Here is an 18948-nt window from a genome sequence, read left to right as displayed (position 1 = left end):
ATATTCTAGGCAAAAGAATTATATCTCCATAGAGACAAGCAAGTGGCAAACCATTCCGAACCAATTTTAATTAATTAACAGAAATGAATGTAGTGTATCTAAGGCCTTCTATTTGCATCAACCAAACCTCCAGCAGAGGGGGCTAAAAGACAAGTTATGATTATAAAATCTTGAATTTGGCTGTATAGACAGCAGACAACTTATAGCCATTAGCTACTAATAAAGGTCTTATTGAATAAGATTTTTGCCCTGAACCCAATAGGTCTCAAATATCTACACATCTAAATAATATATTTTTTTAATCAGTAATACCTATTACCAAGCCCTGTGCCTTACCTTGATATCTGCTCGTAGTTCTGAGAGCTGCTCCTCCGACATTGAGGCTGACTTCTCTGTGAGTCGTCTAAGCTCCTCTGCTCTCTTCTGCCGCGCATCCAAAATCATCACTGAAACAAACACAAAATGCAAGCCAAAAATTAAAAAACTAGTAAAATATGATTCTCAAACACAATACAGCCACAAGATGTTTAAAGGAAACCACATATGAGAGTCAAGAGGCACTGGGCAGGAAGGTAGTGAGATAATTGGAAAATATTTTTAAATTATGGCACTCGGTTAAAGAAAGCATACTGTGCTTGAATGCATGAATCAGTCAAAATACAACTTTGACTAACTTAATGATGAGGAACACCCTAATAATGTGTCCATTATGTGTTCCCTCAATGCATTTCTTAAAAGATAACAGAATATTTTGGTAGAATGAACAAAAATACTAAAATTAAACCTGATTTTAAATGTTTTGTAACAAAAATATTATGTCCAGCAATTTTATTTTGCAGTGGGGGTTTTGGGGGCTCCTGATCAAATACAGCTGATCATTGGTTTAACTCTGAAATACATAAGGGCTTTCAGAAGAGCTGTGAAATAAATTAAATATGAAAGAGATCTAATAATTTGAAGCAGTTAATGATCAGCTTGGGTTTCATAGAAAGGTCCATAGCCAACCTTCCAAGTTAATAAAATCATGTGGTTAAGAGCAGAGTTCAGACTTTGGAGGATGAAATGTAAATTATTTTTGTTAATTAACATTAGAGCAAATTCTGGGTTTTTTCATGGCCAATGCTGATTCAGAGAAACCAATGGCTGATATGCAAGCATGCTGGATTGTCCTCAAATCCACTACATGGTTTTAATATCCATTACCAGGCTCTATCTCTCTACCCTAGATATCAGTTATTTTTTTCATAGACAAAAGTTGAGAAAATTGCAGTGAAATTGTTGATAAACATGAAACAATACCAACATGAACGACTAATGACTAATTTGACATTATTTGACATTGCTACTTAATTATATCAGATTTTCACAGAAACAGCAGCTGGTTTGCAGTAGATAACATTTGCATTTCTTATTTATCGTTACAGGTTATTGGTTATTTAATTTCTCATGCAGCATTTTGCCTTAACAGCTGTAAAGTACAAAGTTCACCTGACTCAGCACTGTAGCCAAATACAGGTCAAAGATATAAAACAGCAGATAAAAGCTTCATGGAAAAAGTCTTCCAACACTAGACACAAATCAGAGCATACTGACAACAAATCAGATTCAGCAGGTTAAAACAACAGTGAAGTGTCTGATTATAAAGGTCAAATCTGTTATCAACTAAAGCACAGCTGATTTTAACCACTCTAATCTCATATATTGTATTACTTATGCAATCAACACCATATCAGTGATCACAATACCCAGAATTGCCTCTCCATGGATCTGACCTGTAACTTGGCCTAGTGAAATCATCCGCTTTTTGTTTAATGCCAAAGCTCAATATCTTATAAGAGATATGGTTATTTTGGAAAATGTTGTTTTTGTTTTGAAGTTATAAAACTTGTGATCCATTTTCAAATCTGAGCACACCTTCATAAAAACAGCCTTGAGTCTCCCCTGACACCTGACACTTTTCAGCACAGAACACTCTACAGAGCACAGGGGGAGAGAGGGGTGAGCAGGGTGAGAAAGGAGAGAAAGAGGGCGGGGGCAAAGGAAATAGGAAGAGAGAGAGGAAAGAAGATAAAAGAGAGAAAGAGAGGGAGCGAGGGCAAGAGAAAGAGGGGTAAGAGGGAGAGAGAGAGGAGAGCACAGGTAAGAGAGGGCAAGGGAGAGAGGATAAGAGAGAGATGGGGTGAGATGGAGAGAGAAGGAGGAGAGAGAGGGAGAGTGTGGAGACAGATGGAATGAGAGGGGGATTAAAGAGAGAGACTGGCCTAGTTGTAGAAACTATGCAGTCCTGCTCTGTCATGTTACACACCGCTGCACTGTGAAACGAGAAATCTACATTAGTCAAAATGACTTAGAATCAGAATAATATAATAGGTTTGACAAGATGTCTTTGGTTTGAGTTCAATACATTATTTTCTACTTAAATTAACAAAGTAAATGCAGTTCTTACATTCACTGACATAATTTAGTATGAAATTATTATTTTTTTTCTATTTCAAATAAAAATAAAATAAGAATTAAGAAGTAAAAGTACAACAAATATATCTCACTGACATTACATTTTCTCAACATATTTTGAAAAAGTTAATTTGTGAACTTAACAGTCCTATATTACACAAAATTGTTTCTTGTGCGTTTTAAGTCATGTTATGTTGAAACCTCATCAAAATCCCTTTATTATTAATCTGTCTATATCTCCAAAGCTCCAAAATACTCTGCTCCTCCTTGTGATGTCATTAATCGGTAGTTTTCATGTTAGAAGCTACCTTTTACTGTTTGGTCAGTAGAGACTGCAATATCCAGGGCTGAAATTATCCAAATGAAGTGAAGGCGTATGGATTTTAACACACAGCGGGGCACTGTGAGTGTTTGTGTGATATGGCCCCTTCAACTACAAATTTTTGCACCTCGATTAATAAGGATATCTGAATATATCTGTTATCAGACACAACAGCAAGACATCTGATAATCTTCCACCCATAAATAAGACAGGATTTTGTTGTTTGCAGAACTTAAATAACTGGTGTTTGATATTTGATAAATGTGACCATTAATTTTTCAATGCAGTGCATTAAAAATATGTAATTTTAATTTACTTATACCGTAAGTAAATCTCAACAACTCAAAACATATGTCTAAGTCATTTTTTCCGTTCCGTACACAGCAGCAGCCTGGGGGCACGACTGCAGCTGGGAAGGAAACTGGGACTAGCTGTTCCACAACAATCTCTGCCTGCTCTGTGTGCCTCTGAGCCTCAGTGTGTGATTTAGGTCAGATTCTGCAGCTCTGTCAGGTGCTCAGGTTATGGCCCACGGGTGGTATGCACTATGCGCTCACACACAGACGCACACTCGCGTGCGCACACACACACACACACGCGCGCGCGCGCGCGCGCACTCACACTCGCAAACGCACTCGCACTCAGGTCCTTTTATATGAAGTACTCACTGGATTCAGCTTTCACTTTGTCCATTTCTGCCAAAAGGGTGACTTCTCTGTCCATTAAACTGGAAAAAAGAGAGAAATAAGTGTTAAAATGGTTGTTGTCCACTCTTGGACACATATGCCATTACTGTAGAATATTGTAGCCATTTCCATGGAAACAAGCAGGTGGAAGTGCTCCTCCAGTCCAAATAAGATTCATGCCAAGATATAAGTCAGCTCACAGTGAGGATATAATATATTTTTTTAACTAATTAAATGAAGTACTGGTATGTACTGGGGCTTTAATGGTGCATTATACATTTTTTCTGATGGAGATATTATTGCTTTGTTTTGGTGACTCCACAAAGTTACAGGTCAGATCTGTGAATAGGTAAGCCAATAAGAATGCATGTTTTTAACTTGTTTGAACTTTGTTTATTTGGATAAAGAATGGCATGTCAAATTTCATGCTGTTGAACATTTCAGGCAATTCAATAACATCTCCCTGGAGACAAGCAAGCAGACCCTCCACCAGAAAAGTTAGTGCTCCTTTAAAAACAATCTAATGTTCTCCATGTAGAAAACTGAATTGGCATCTTGCTGGTGAATGGTAGAACATTCATCCACAGACCAAAAGGATGGTGGATTTGACCAGTAAATATCAGCATCCTCCCATTGTGTCCTTGGGCAAGACACTCCTGAACAGAGGAAGCAGATTTGCAGCCAGCCTCCCACTCGTCTATCCCAGGACAGTTGTGGCTACAGGATTGGTTTACCACAGAGTACACCAAGTGAAAAATATTGCATGACATGTAAAGGGACTTTGAGTGTCTCATTATTATTATAGTTCAGTACAATAAAGTCAAGTGTAAACAAATAGCTTTTTACTGAAGGCTGTAGACTCATGTTACACAGGTGAAACTGCACACAATGATAAACTATTTTTATTATGTTGACTTTAGGGCACTGCCACAGTAGTCTTGATAACAAATTTTGAAGGGTCATGTACTGAATATAGACAAAAAATATAGATAAATGATAAAATTGGGGGAAAAAAACAAAAAACAAAGCAGGATTATTCCGAAAAATCTAAATGTACAATACACTAGTAGGAAAAAAATATGAACTGTATAGTTTTTTTTTTAGTAGTTGTGTCTATAATACACTAAAAAGGGTGTATTTTACTTCTATGAGGTATTAACTGCTAACACACAACATATTTAGCATATTAATAACATATTAACATGTCTTATAAGTAGAGCCCGACCGATATATCGGCTGGCCGATATTATCGGCTAATATGGGCACCTGGAGACATATCGGCTATCGGCCGATATGCTTGCTGATATGGGCCGATATTTCACCTGGGCATGTTATACCTCGTTATAAAGCTTAGACTCTCTACATTATGTTCATTTAATCCAATTTACAGACAGATAAATGTCCTAATATGTGGCTCCGCATCAGTATTTATCTGCGGTGTAATTTGTCTGTGTCCCTACTGTCCCTGAACACACCACCAGAGTGACGTCACTTCACTCGCGTGTGTTTGTTTACACCCGCAGCCGTGCGCAACATTGAGATTATATTCTTTTTCGGACAATCGGTTTGAGTCTGGATTAAAAGGACATTTATTAGTGCAGACTTGTGATGTGAGGAGGAGCCTGTGTGAGCGGTGAGTGTTGGAAATACATCGACTTTGAAGCTAGTTAAGGTTTTGTTAGCGGTTAGCTGCTGTAGCTCCCACACATAAACAGGCTGTTTTCTATTGGTCTATTGTAAAGTGACTACATTGGCCGTATATTTGTTACTGGACCAGCATTGATATGTAAATGAGCTGTGACTAGACGTGTGAATGATCCACATTTATGCATATAATTAACTACCGCGGAGCGCAGCATTTACGGCTAAAGGCTAATAGCAATAGTTTACTAGCTAGGAGTTATGGGTCGGTCGCGATCGAAGCGGCTCTCAGAGCGAACAACGGGAGCCTGCTTCTTATTGGGAGCCGTGTTTTCTCTTTTTCTTCATGCCGTATGTAGACCCGTAGTTTGACAGCAGCAGCGGCTGAAAACGAAACTTTCAGAAATCTGCGTGTGCATAGGATAAAAAAAAGTGCATATTTGGCTGCAGTTCAGCATAAAATGAATAAACCAGGACTAATCTTGGGCTCGAGTGCAGAAGAGAGATAGAAACCGAGTGCCGACACTCAGTCCTGGTTCAGTTCTGGTTTAGTCCTGCTTGCAACAAAACAATCTCAAGAGTCGCTTGGGAGCCGAAAGAGCCAGCTGCTTTAGTGAGCCGAGCCAAAAGAGCCGGTTCTCCAAAAAAAAACAAAAAAAAACTGGAAATCCCCATCACTAGTAGCTAGAATGTGATGCAAAAATGCCATTAGGCCAATCTACTGTATGTAAATATGATGTAAAGAGTCAAAATAACAATAAATGTTGCCTAAATAAACCCAATTTAGAATCCACTAGAGACAAACCTAAGTTTTTTAATCAATTCAAGATTTACAGTGAATTTTTACATCACGAAATATATCGGTGATTATATCGGCTATCGGCAGCTTCAACTCCCATTATATCGGTTTCATATCGGCCACAACAAAATCCATATCGGTCAGGCTCTACTTATAAGTTTACCCTCCCTTTGCTATCCACGCCAAGTCACTCCCCATTCAGAGCACTATCACAACACTATCAGCATGCATGCCGCTGACTATTGCACATTGAGGTTTGCGAAGTTGCTGTGTACAGTTGAATTGTGTTTTTGTATATTTATGGATGATTGTTGTGTGGGAGCATGGGTGATGTATAGTTCTGGGCTGAGCACTGGACAGAAGTAGGGTTCGAATACAGATAAAGATCACTAAATTACTGAAATATGCATGAATGGCATCTAAAACCTCTTCAGGCATGTTTTTGATGAAGGAGCGTTACAACATGGTAGAAAGACAAAATAAATTAACTATAAATTGATAGTAATTATGATGACAACTCTATTCCACAGGTTATCAGATACAAACTCACCAGCTCTGGAGTTCTGCAAACGTCTGCTTCATTCTCTTGATAGAAGAGTCCATCTCCTCCTTCACCACCATCCTGTATCGAGTGAGTGATGCCGTGCACCGCTGCAAGTCCTTCACAGAGCGGTCAACTGTAGAAGCTGTGGGGAGAGAAGCCAGTCAGTATTTAGTTAGTTATTAGTTAGTTTATTTTCTTCAGTCAATTAACATATACATCATATTACAATGATTTAACACAGAAATTATGCATTTTATGCATATCACTAAAGTTTCTACACATCAAAAGAGGTTTAGGCTGAAGTTTTAAGACTTATTTTGCCTAACCCTATTAACATATAGAACAGGATGCAAGACAGCAGAACTATTTACAGAAAACAACACAAAACTCATCTTTTATGAGTGCAGGAAAGAATATGTACTTAATTCTTTTGGTATACTCACATACACAATACAGGCACACAATCCAATACACGCCGATGTTCATACACACAAACACACACACTGATCATGTGCAGATTAGAATTCATACCTATTGGTATATACATACACAGACACTTATGTGTCTGTGTATTTATATATGCGCATATTTTTATGTGCCTTAAACATGACATTTGCAGTATTGAGAATAAAGGGGATCATGTAATTTTAATGTATTTAATTTAATAAAAAGAACATTTGTTTCGGCATAGTAATCTGCATTATTGACTATTCTAGTAACTTTCTTTTGCAGTAAGAAAATGGAATTGATATTCGTTTTATAATTATTCCCCCTTATTTCCATGCAATAGTTAAGGTATGGAAGGATGAGCGCGTTATATAATAGTTTGAGTGCATTATGATTTACAGAGTTTTTAATTTTACATAATATAGCATGATATGATTTTTTAAATCTCTGCCTTCAGTATATTTATGTGCAATTTCCAGTTTAATTTATCATCTATATTTATTCCCAAGAATCTTGTTGAGTACACCCTCTCGATCTCTGTACTATTGATTTTTATATGGAACTGTTTATTTATTTTTTTCATTTCCAAAAAGAATGTATTTGGTTTTATTCAAATTAATTGATAGTTTATTATTTAAGATAATGTAATGATAAATAAATATAAAATCTTGTGTCAAAACATTTTGAAAAGACAGGTCAGAATTCAATGGTGTCTCGTAACTGTCAGACTGCATATGTTTTGAGCTAGATTATCTGGTTAATACATCTATAATTATTGAATCCATCAGAACTTCACTCGCCTTGCTTAATGTGTGTATGCTCCTGTGTGAATGAGTGTGTTTGTGACAGAAAATGTCTCATCTCAGTAAAAATTGTTAGCAAAAACAAACTATTGTTATGAATTAAAAGAACAGCTATTAAGACAAGACAATTAAAATATATATTTCATATGGCCTTTTGTGTTTGGATATTTACAAAAATAATATTCCTTAAAGCACCAGTGCATAACTTTCATGATTCCTTGGAGATAGATGTGATTTATGCCACATTGGAATCTTACAGCCAAAGGAACAGCAACAACAAGAGGAGCAAGAGGCAGCAAAATTTTGTGGCAAAAAAGTTACGTGATAAGTCTTTGATGCAAATCAGTAAAATGAAAATCAGGTACTTCATGGTCTATTCGACTATTCGAATTATAGGCGCTATTTTTAAACTAATAAATCAGACTCCATCCAGTAATGAGTGTTAAAAAACAATCACATCCCTAGTCCATAATGAGTCAAAAGTCAGAAAGTACATAAATAATGTTAAGTTATTTGAAGTTAGTTCTGACCTATTTTCTTGGTTCCTTGTTGACAGTTGTCTGTGGGGATGGAGGATGGGGGGTGTGAGGAGGGAGCAGGCCTCTGTCTAGGCTTGTTTCCGCGAAGACTCTGGTGATTTCTGCTCTCCTGAACACATAAAGCGGGACTTGGAGCACTGCTCTGGCTCTCTGCTTCTGCCCCTGTGATAAAAACACATCGCATCAGACATAGAATTGTCAAAATATCAAAAATGATTGTTTGCAATTTATATTAAAACTAGTATAAAGACATTTGAGCAAGTATCAATACTAAAAAACCAAAACAAAACACATCATCACATTAAAAGCACAGTATGGCACATCACCTGTGGGATTCCATGGAAATGGAAAGTTAAAACCATACTTTATGGCTATAGATAATTTGAAGATACATGGAAGATTACAGCCAAAAGAGCAGCATTATATCAAGCATATTCCTTTGTATCAAAATAGTGTGAGGAATTTTAGTATTGTGTCAACTACTTACACATTTGAAATGACAAGAAATTATGTTCTAACTAAACTGGCAGTACTTCAATAATACTTTGTCAATATTATAATACTGTGTGCAAAAGCAGAGGGAACATATAGACCATGACCTTTGCATTATTTCTGTAGCTTGATCAGCCAGTTGAGCAGAGCAATATGACAAAAAAGAAGCTAAAGGATAACAAATAAACATTAAGCCACTGACACAATGATCTTAACACACAGTCAGAAAATTAAAAAATAACAAAAGATCAATTTGATATTACCAGTCCTAAAAGCAAATAAAAGCTGAACCATGAAATATATAATACATTATACACATATGAATATACTGAGTGATAAGGAAACAATAAAAAAAATAATCCTAGTTGTATTTTAACACTTAATTACACAATATTTTATGCTCACAATATTTCAGCCTACATTTGATTAAAAAGGAGTTTTGAAAATCTAAATCTAAAATTTAAATGGTAAAATGGTAAATGGTCACATTTTTCTATTGCGCTTTTCGCGCACTCAAAGCGCTTTACAACAAGGAACCACTCACCCATTCACACACACACCAGTGTACGCAGACACTGTGGGCAAGGGGGGTTAAGTGTCTTGCTCAAGGACACAACGACAGCATTCATCAGTGGGAGCTGGAATCCCACCAGCCAACCTGAGGGTCAGTGGATCTGACCGCTCAACCTGTGATGTTTTTTATGTCAAGAGCTGGATTCGAACCGCCAGATCAGTGGGCAAATGCTCTACCAACTGAGCTACTGCCGCCCCAAGGGCACAAATGCAGGGATGTGCCGATTTACTTTTTTCAGTTCCAATACCATTTCCAGCACTATAGCTTTACGTATCTGCCGATAGTCAATACCCAATAACAACCGATGCAAGCAAAGACACTGAAAACGGCATATATTTCCTTTAACCTAAAAGAAGACAAAACTGATCTAAATGTGTTATGTAGATGTTTGACTAGTCGACTACTAATATAATCGTTAGTTGCAGCCCTAAAGTCAAGATAGTAATTACCGTGACAATCGTAGCTACCACTCTATTCTTTGAAAGTCTAATGCCTCCACAATTTGCACACAACCTTCACCTGTGTTTTCAGAGGTGGCGGGCTCTGAGTCAAGTTCAGCCGCATCAAGAGAGGCGGAGTCCAGCTGCTCACTTAGAGAGTCCAGGGATTCATCCAGGACCGACCCATTACCATGGAAACCGTTCATCTCGTCGCCTGGCTCCACAGCACCATCTACTGCAGAAACCTCCGCTGCCTCTGCCTGCTCTGCAGGTTTTGGCTTCTTTTTCTTCTTGGGCTGAAACAGATTAAAGAAAAGCAATTTAAACAAAACAGTAATGTAAATCCTATAAAATGGACTAAACCTGAACTAAATCAGGCCTAAATCAGGACCTGAACCAGAGGACCGTTCCAGAAATGTTACTACTCCCATAAACTGGGTTTGTTTGGATGGGACTGTCTTACTTTCAATGGTTTACCTAATTTCAGTTCCTCTGTTTAGTCACCGTGGGAACTACAGAAGCAGGTCCAGAAAAACTTAGAATGAGCTTTAAGGATCGGTTTAAACCTGAATAGCACCTGAAATTAAAATGTGCATTATGTAACTTTTTTAGTAGAGGGCATGCTTCTCCATTTTTATTTTTATTTTTACTTCACCTGGAATATTCCACAGAATGGCATTATCATCTTATCCATCTCCATAGAGATAAGCAGTAGACAGTAACAAAAACATCTGTAATTTAATAGCATGTTAGGTACATTTAATATGGTACCATGGAACATTACAGTCAAAGCTGTAATGTGTTTAAATGTTAAATGTGTTTAAATATGGACTAAACCTGGACTAAAACGTGACTTGAAACCCACAGATTCTTTTGAAACATATTAAATAAACAGAACAACAAAAACAGAAACCATTTACATGGTTAACTGCTTTAAACTTGAACTAAAGCCAGACTAAACCAGTAATGCCTCCACCTAAAAACTGGGCAAGTTTTTCTTCCTGCACTGCACATTTAACAGATTCAATTAAAACAAATTACATCAAAATTTAGACCAGTTCATTAAACCAAACCTGAACTAATCAGAACTAATCCGAACTAGACCCAGACTAGACCCGGACTAGACCACCTGCTCCTTTTACTTGCTGCACAAACAGATCAATTTCATGCTGCTTGTTCATTATCTATGTTCCAATCAGCAACAAGGGACAATACAAACTTCATAGTTTCCCATTTCAATTAATACAATTATTAATGGGTTGTGTTCACGTCATGATCTCAGACAAGGGCCTCTCGAACTCTATGGGGAAATTACTGTTTTTGGAAATATCCAAAATGGAAATCCACAAATGCTGACCTTAAAATTAGGGTCCGCAAGATGAATCTCATGTTTTAAAATCAACAATCACCACCAAATCCCAATGTCCTCTGTCTTTTTGTGTTTGTACCATCTCTAATATCACATAATAATAATCTGATGTGTGGCCTTGTGGGTAGGCTTCATCATTCATCAACAGTGTGAAATAGTGTTGAAAAGTAGTTAGAGACATTCAGTGTAGCAATCAATCCCCTCACTCATAGTTTAGTACAATAACACCCTTTTCAAGCTTTCACAGTTTTGTAGTTTTTATCATTTTGACAAGAGGATAGGATTACATAAACTTGTACACACCCTACTGCTTTTGAGGAATGAATTACTTTCAAGTGGATATTGCAGGTTAGATAACTAATTTCACCAAAACATAGTTAATAATATATTTAAAAATGGTAAAAACTATGCAAGATTTTTATACAACTTTATACTTTTACTTACTGGTTGTGTAATTCCATAACTGTTACTTGCAATCATACACAATTTACACAATGGTTACCATTTAATGAATAAAAATATGTAAAAAGCACTAACATTATTAACATTATTCATTGTTTTATGTTGCACCATACCACAGAAGAAACCAGTTTGGGAATTTTGTTGTTTTGTTGAACTTTTTCCAATTCATAGATTCCTTTTTAGAATTTGACACCACTTCCTACTTCCTAATTGTTCTTTCCAACTAAATCTTCAGAAACTGACACTTGACTGATGTAAAACCATGATAAATATTTGCCACCAAACCACATAATAATTAGAAAAAACATATTTAGTCCCTGTACACAATTTTCCCCAATATATTTGAGCAAAACTTGTCTTTGCCCCAGAATAGATACTGACAGATACAGACAGATACAGACAGATACAGATGTATTAGCAGCTCTTGAGGTTAAAATATGTCATCCATAGTGTGTGATCTGCATACTAGTTGTTTTACCATGATTGCAAAACTCCAATCTGGTACCGTGCCTTTAAGTTATCTGCATTTGACTTTTGCACTATTAGCACTTACCTTCTTTTTGCCTGTAACATTCCATTCTTTCAGGATCTCCGCTGCACTGCCTGCAAAACCACAACAAACTCACAGTTCAAACATGCAATAATCAGTCTCCATCACAAAAGCCCGAGGTGTTTTTAGAAGCCTTCTGACGTTCTTTTGTGCTAAAAATAACTCGTCAAACTCAAGGCATTTCTGTGACGTGAAGAACTTTGAATGCAAACTATGGCACACTGCAAGACTGTACCAAGGTCACGTTAAAAGCTGCTGTCGGGAATACAGGGCGGACAACAGTAAAACATGCCCCAGCTATATCTAATCTAACTATACATTTGTGGGAGTGTGCATTTAGTCAGATTTTAAACAGATTTCAATGACAATGCTACAACTAATTATATAACATAACATAACATAATATAATAGTTTGGACACACTTTTTAATTTATGTTTCTTCTTAGTTTCCATGATTATTTACATTGTAGATTTTCCCTGAAGCCATCAAAACCACCTTTTACAATTGGCATTCCTTGACCCTGGCATGGCACACCTTCAAATGAAAATTATTTCAGCCTACTTTAATTGTAAAGTTCATTGAGAAAAGGTCAAGGGTTGGCATCACTGATGACAAAGCAAAGGGTGGCTACTTTATTACAACTAGTATAAGACCTCACAAAGTAAGTACTATTATTCTGAGCTTGAAAATCGCATTCCATTACTAAAAAAGATGGTACTGTAAATCGTCAATTCTTTACTACAGCGACTTACAACATGAATTACACAATATTATGCAAATTAGTGTGTACAGAAGTGTATTTTCCTTCAGTAAGTAATTTGAGTAGTTACATTTTATAAACATGAAGTAGTTACATTTCAATCAAATATAGCTTTTACTGATAAAAAATAATCAAATGTAATTAAGAATAAATCAGCAAATACACTGAAGATGAAGTTGTTTCTGTTATAATTTAATGTTTTGGTTCTCAAGCTGATGCAATGAGAAAGCACACTGAGCCTCACGTGAGTCTATCATTTGGGTTGTCAAGAGATAAAGGTGGTTTAAACCTAAAACTTTCTTAAAATTTGTCAGGCAGTGTCTGCATTGAGTCACCGTGGTAAATGGTGAAAGTTCCACAACAGAGATACATGTAGAACACCCCCAGCAAGACATCACTGCATCAATTAATGTATGCAGTTCAGTTGCGATTGTAGAAACCTTTTAAACTGTAAGACAGCAAAATACACATAGTTTCTTTAAATGGTTTAATTACTCTTCATAATTTGATTGTGAAAGCCTCAGTTGCAATTTAATGGATTAAATGTCCTTGTGTATTTCAAGCATTACGTCCCATTAAATTGCAGTTTTATTTTCCCCTGTATACAGTGCACAGTATCACTTGTCTTACCTTCTAAAAAGGCCTGCACTGCTTTGTCCACAGAGTTCTCAAAGTGCTGCAGCACCAGAACTATCTCATTGTTACTTTTGTTGGGAACCACGGCTCTGACGGCACTGATCTGCACAGACAAAAGACAAACAGGTTTAAATGTCACAGGTCTTCACAAAAAACCCGCCTGAAGTGACAGCATTACTGTAACAAGCAGGGCAGAGTCTAGGAAACATAACTAAATGTGATTTTTCTGGCAAGTACTGTGATTAAAGGGCCATTATACAAAATTGAGTCTTCTGAGTGTTAAGCCATGTTATACTTATAATGCTGTTACCTCCACTAAAACATATGTGTTGTGCTTTGTTTCATTCACACATTTGAGTAATCCTGATTTGTTCATCTATCTTCATCTCCAAAGCTCAAAATGCTCTCTTCCACCTTGTGATGTCATGTAGTGGTAGTTTTCAAGTTAACTACTACCTTTTATCTTTAGTACAGGTGAGATGGGCAATTCCACAGGTGAAATTATCCAAATCCTTCTAGTGAAAACAATTTAGAAAACAGTGTAATATGGGCCCTTTAATGTTGAAATGTATGTAAAACATGAGATTCTTTTATTTTGTCAGTTCACTTCAGAACATGTTTATATAGATCTAAGTTGCAGGGTTAACAGTTTTTAGGCAAAATAAGATGAGATACTTTGTTGTTTGCGGAGGAAATGATGGTACTTCAATAGCGTACAATTTAATTGTGTTTTTGTTTGATTAATTTTGCAGCCTTAGAAAGAAGCATCAAGTTTCTGAAATGAAGTCTTAGAAAACAGTTCCATTCCAGCTTAAAATGTCACCAAAATATTTATCAGGAAAAAAATTAACATGTGTAGCGACTTTACACAGTGTCCAAACTTTAGAGACTAGAGACTGTTGTGCTGTGCACCTTTAACCTGCTGCAAAAAAAAAAAAAAAAAAATTACACCAGCCTTGGAATAACCTCATATATGTAATTGCCATAAAATGTACCAGTACATAGAGGTAGAAGATACTGCAATTGTTTTTCTTGAACTGAAAACATTTTTAGGAAGACTCCTGCACACTGACCCAACTCTTTGTTCCATCCTGACTTTCCTCAGGTAACTGCAAAGAGCAAATCACATTATTTTGAAATACAATGATTTCTACCACAAACATATTTATACTAGGGATGGAACGATTCATTTAAGTCAGGATTTAATTCAACTCATTTCAAGCATTTTGGACTCCCAATTTTTGATTGTTTTTGAGTTTAATACATTTTTTAAATTAACATTATTATCTTAAAAACAAAAAATATCCTATTAACACTGAATAAAAAAATAAAGACACATGGAGGGACACGTGAGAATCAAACTTAAAACTGGATCAAATTGAAACACCAGAACTGAACGAGTCAATCTTTTTTTTTTTTTTGAGAATTGTTCCATTCGTAGTTTATACTGTTTCTCAGTTCATATTTCATTTTTTGTAAATTCTGGACAGGTTGAAAATGTGAACTTTGGACAGAATCCTCGTAATCACAGTTGCAATGCTTGTCTGAAAAATCACAGATTTATATTTTCCCAAACTGTTAGGTCCTAATACTGGATGTTCGAATTTTCAATATCTATAGCTAAAAGAGTAAGAAAAAAATGATTAAAAATAAAATGAACAGAAATGTTTTGTGTGTAATCTTTCAAACAATTGTGTAAACATCTCACCCTTATGTAACAGATAACCCTATGTCCTGTCAATCATTATTTAATCTTTGCACTGTTTCTTCTTACAACCTCTTTAATATACAAAAAATATATTTGTATTACTATATTTTTATATTTTATTTTTATTAGTACATATACATTTATATAATTATGCCGTATTTGATACCTCTCTCTTGCGTCGTTTGCAACATATTCTGAACTTATTATTACCATTTATACTCTTCTCTTTTTACTCTTCTCTGTTATATAATATATTGTGATGTGTGAACTACTGTGTCCAAACAATTTCCCTTGTGGATCAATAAACTTTGTTTAAGTTCAAGTAAGTAAAGGGATATTACTGCACTTTTGTGTGTAGTTTTATGGTATATTCACATTTCATGCCATATCTGTTTACAGGCACATCAAAAGTCCTCAAAATGGCATATATAAACAGTAATCTGAAGCCCACACAGTGTCCATCTCACCTTCTCCTTCATCCTCTCCGCTGTTCCTCCCTGGGACATGACCATCTTGGAGCGAGTATCGAACACAACCCCCGAGGTATCTGACAAAAACAAACCACATGAACCACCATTCACTTGGTGAGAGGAATTTTATTTGCAAACCACTGAAAAGGCTGATTTGCTAAACAAAGCAGATATTTTCTCAGGATTTCCTGGAGAGCCCAGAGCTGAGTATTACAACCTTAAAGCAGATTAAATGAACCACCATTTGGTACTTAAAAACTGTTAATTCCATTGTTAAAAATAAAGAGGAAAATTGCCATGACCTCAGCAGAGTGCACAAGAGCTGCAAGGTTAATCAAATCTGAATGTCTTTTTTAATTGGAAAGATGAATCACAGTTAGGGTTGATTCAATTGCATTTTTTCCATCTGATCTAATGCAGTTACTTGGCTTCAGGGTAGCTTCAACTTCAGACCAGTTTGATATCAATATAATATTCAGTATTATAATAATAATTATTGGTGGTCTGTTTTAATTTTAGTTTTCAGAGAGGACAGGCCTACAGGGATTTGGAATGTAATTTTCAGTGCAGTCCAAGCCCCAGAACTCCCCTTGCAGCTCGTGTGTGGTAAGCAGAGATGACTGGAGTGAAAGACAACAGACTTGTCTATGGATAAGCATGTAAGTGGCCCCAGAGGAGACCATATTGTGTTTTCCACTCGAAAAGGTGCAAATGAAGTTTTCTAACATCTGCATACAGCCCTATAGTCAGTTAAATGGTGCAGGACAGGTTAGACTACTAAAGACAGCTAAGACCATAATATTTGAGATATAGCTAAAAAGATTTCCCCAGTGTGGCCAAATTTTACTTCCTTGTTGGACATCATGGCATCATGCTAAGGAAAAGCTCTTAACTGTTATCTAGCAACCATGTTCTATATTCGGCCAAAACACAGGAATTATTATTGGATAAACAAAATTATAATAAAACACCTTTATTTTGTTGAAATAATGTTTTTAGTATCAAAAAATGCCAAACTTTTGGATAGAATTTTCCCTAGTGTGATATCATCAATATGGAATTCTCTAAAATAGAACTTTTTCCCATTATTTCCTGTAACTTTCAACATATTTTTCAAGTTTTCTTCACAAATTGCTTCTTCATTATATTTATAACAGGTGTTATCCTACCAAATTAAAATTTGAAAATCAAAATCTGAGAATCATAAAAACCTGTCATATACACTTTAAGCTGCTCTCTGTGGCTCAGAAAAATAAAGCATGATATCTGATCAATAAGTTGGTTTGGTACATTCCAATACCAGAAAACCCTGGTATCAGAGTTCTCCAAAAGAGAACTATCTGTCCCTGGAGGTTAGACCCCTACAAACATGATGGGATTCTTGTTTTAGTTTAGCGGCTCATGTTTCAGTTTTTCTGAAAGGAAACTGAAGCTAACTGGGTTTGAGGACAGACTGTAGCACAAAACACAAACAGCTGCAGCCTAAAGTCCAGAGCATAAAAAACCTGGACTCTCGTAAAGACATTTCCTCATAAACGAAAGTGGGTTGAAGTCACTGAGACACTCCCAGGACCAGCCTAACTCAGTCACAGTCTACAACATGGAATAGACAGCTTTTTCCATTTTATTGTGTAAGGTATTTGCAAAAAAAAAAAAAAAAAAATATTTTAGCTGAGTGTGTACCCTAAACAAAGAGATTATTGTGAGAACAACTGCAACAGTATGATTTCTCAACATTATGATTGATCAGTACTGATAAAAGGTGAATTATGGTGTAGGTCGTCCACCAGGAAGACCATGGAGAAGCAGGGCAGTTTACAGATCAGATATCAGATTTGTGGAGAAGCCACCTCTCTCAGAGTAAGAATGCATGTTTTTGAATGTTTTTAGGCCTGTAATTGAATAAATGCATGATAGAAAAGTTAACAGCCAGAGTGGAGAATTCCAGCCAACGCAAAAATATCTACATGGAGTTAAGCAAAAGGCAAAAGCCAACCATAAAAGCTACATAATGCATCTTTAAAATAAAACAACTTAAATCAAAATGCCAGTGCAAACACAATTTCAACAAACAAAAAAAATCATGAATATGATCTGAGCTAGGTAAAAACACACAATTCATATCAAATTCTCACCTTTGTGGCTGTTCTTCTTTGCCATAATCCTACTGTTCAGTTTTTAGGGTGAAACTTCTGCCCTTTCAAGTAGTTAAGTGGTAAGAAAGTCTTTTTAAGTACTTCTGAGGAGGAGATGCCACAGAGGTGACCAGTGGAATGACTGGCAAGAGGAAGGTCAGATGAGGCCTGCAGCGTTTTAGGCAAAGATTCAATTTCCCTTCGACTTTTTCCAAATCTGCAAAAGAAAAAATGACCAAAAGCTGTTCAATGAGCACATTCTTAGCTCTGGAAAAGTATTCCTAGGCTTTTTATGAATGTACAAAACTAAAACATAGATGTTTTTAAAACTGAGATGTTTAAGCACCACTTACTAAGTCAAGTGGTGCTTGTTATTATAGTTACAGTGTCACAATACGAATTTCAATACTAGGGAACAGACTCAATATTCGATACCGATTACAATACCACAATAAATATGAAAATGCCCCATTTTTTAGTAATAAAGTGTAAATTTCCTTGAGTTACCTTGAGGTCTTCGTTTGGTCTGATAAAGTTAAAAATCATACTAAAACTGTTCAGGAAAGCTCAAATATTGTGCTGCTAATGTGATTTTCTTTTTCACAATATCAATACCTGCTCAAATTAGTATCTAGTGTTGAAAATCAGATGCTAATTGATGCTAAAGAAAATCTATATTTTTGACAACTCTAATTCCTAGAAGTTTTCATGAATATTCAAAACAAAACAGTTGACAAAAGGTAGCCCGATCAAGTCAAGTGGTGCTTGTTATTCACAAAAAAATGAGCATCTCTGCATTTGCATTTGATAATTTCTCTCCCAACAAAATTAAAGCCATTTCCTCTGACCGGGTTAATGAATGAAAAACAGACTTGTTCTCCCATAGCGCATCTCAGAAAATCTGCAGTTCATTTTGGTTTTGGCACAAATACCACATTTATTTTGGGAAAATGTCAGCAGGCATTTTCAGTTGAATAATTTTTCTCAAATTTGCATTTCCTTTTTTTTCTAAAGGGAGTGGTGGGTGGCATAAGTCTGTATTCACAAATGAAACCATAAGAGGGTGTTAGCATCAATATATAGAATATGAATGATTTGAGAAAAATATCTCATTGC

General features: G+C 36.0%; 1 protein-coding gene across 2 annotated transcripts in view; it reads right to left on the bottom strand.

Annotated features, from left to right (window-relative positions):
• spats2 (spermatogenesis associated serine rich 2) overlaps positions 1-18948 on the bottom strand; it is a 28636-nt gene that overhangs the window by 5965 nt on the left and 3723 nt on the right. The window contains exons 2-11 of one of the 2 annotated variants that reach the window (XM_055165968.1): positions 17833-18049; positions 15695-15774; positions 14593-14628; positions 13514-13622; positions 12126-12175; positions 9821-10037; positions 8227-8397; positions 6453-6588; positions 3445-3503; positions 337-446 (exon numbers count right to left, since the gene is read on the bottom strand). In XM_055165968.1, the coding sequence (XP_055021943.1) occupies positions 337-446; positions 3445-3503; positions 6453-6588; positions 8227-8397; positions 9821-10037; positions 12126-12175; positions 13514-13622; positions 14593-14628; positions 15695-15774; positions 17833-17857 (993 nt within the window). In that variant the 5' untranslated portion in view covers positions 17858-18049. The remainder of the gene's footprint in view (positions 1-336; positions 447-3444; positions 3504-6452; positions 6589-8226; positions 8398-9820; positions 10038-12125; positions 12176-13513; positions 13623-14592; positions 14629-15694; positions 15775-17832; positions 18050-18948) is intronic. The other variant, XM_020929868.2, reaches the window with a different exon arrangement.

This window comes from Boleophthalmus pectinirostris, unplaced genomic scaffold (assembly GCF_026225935.1).
Source record: "Boleophthalmus pectinirostris isolate CB_2022bp ecotype Guang Dong unplaced genomic scaffold, ASM2622593v1 HiC_scaffold_8, whole genome shotgun sequence".
NCBI lineage: Eukaryota > Metazoa > Chordata > Actinopteri > Gobiiformes > Gobiidae > Boleophthalmus > Boleophthalmus pectinirostris.
The sequence above is the reverse complement of the archived record's forward strand: the minus strand, read 5'-3'. Positions and strand labels throughout refer to the sequence as shown.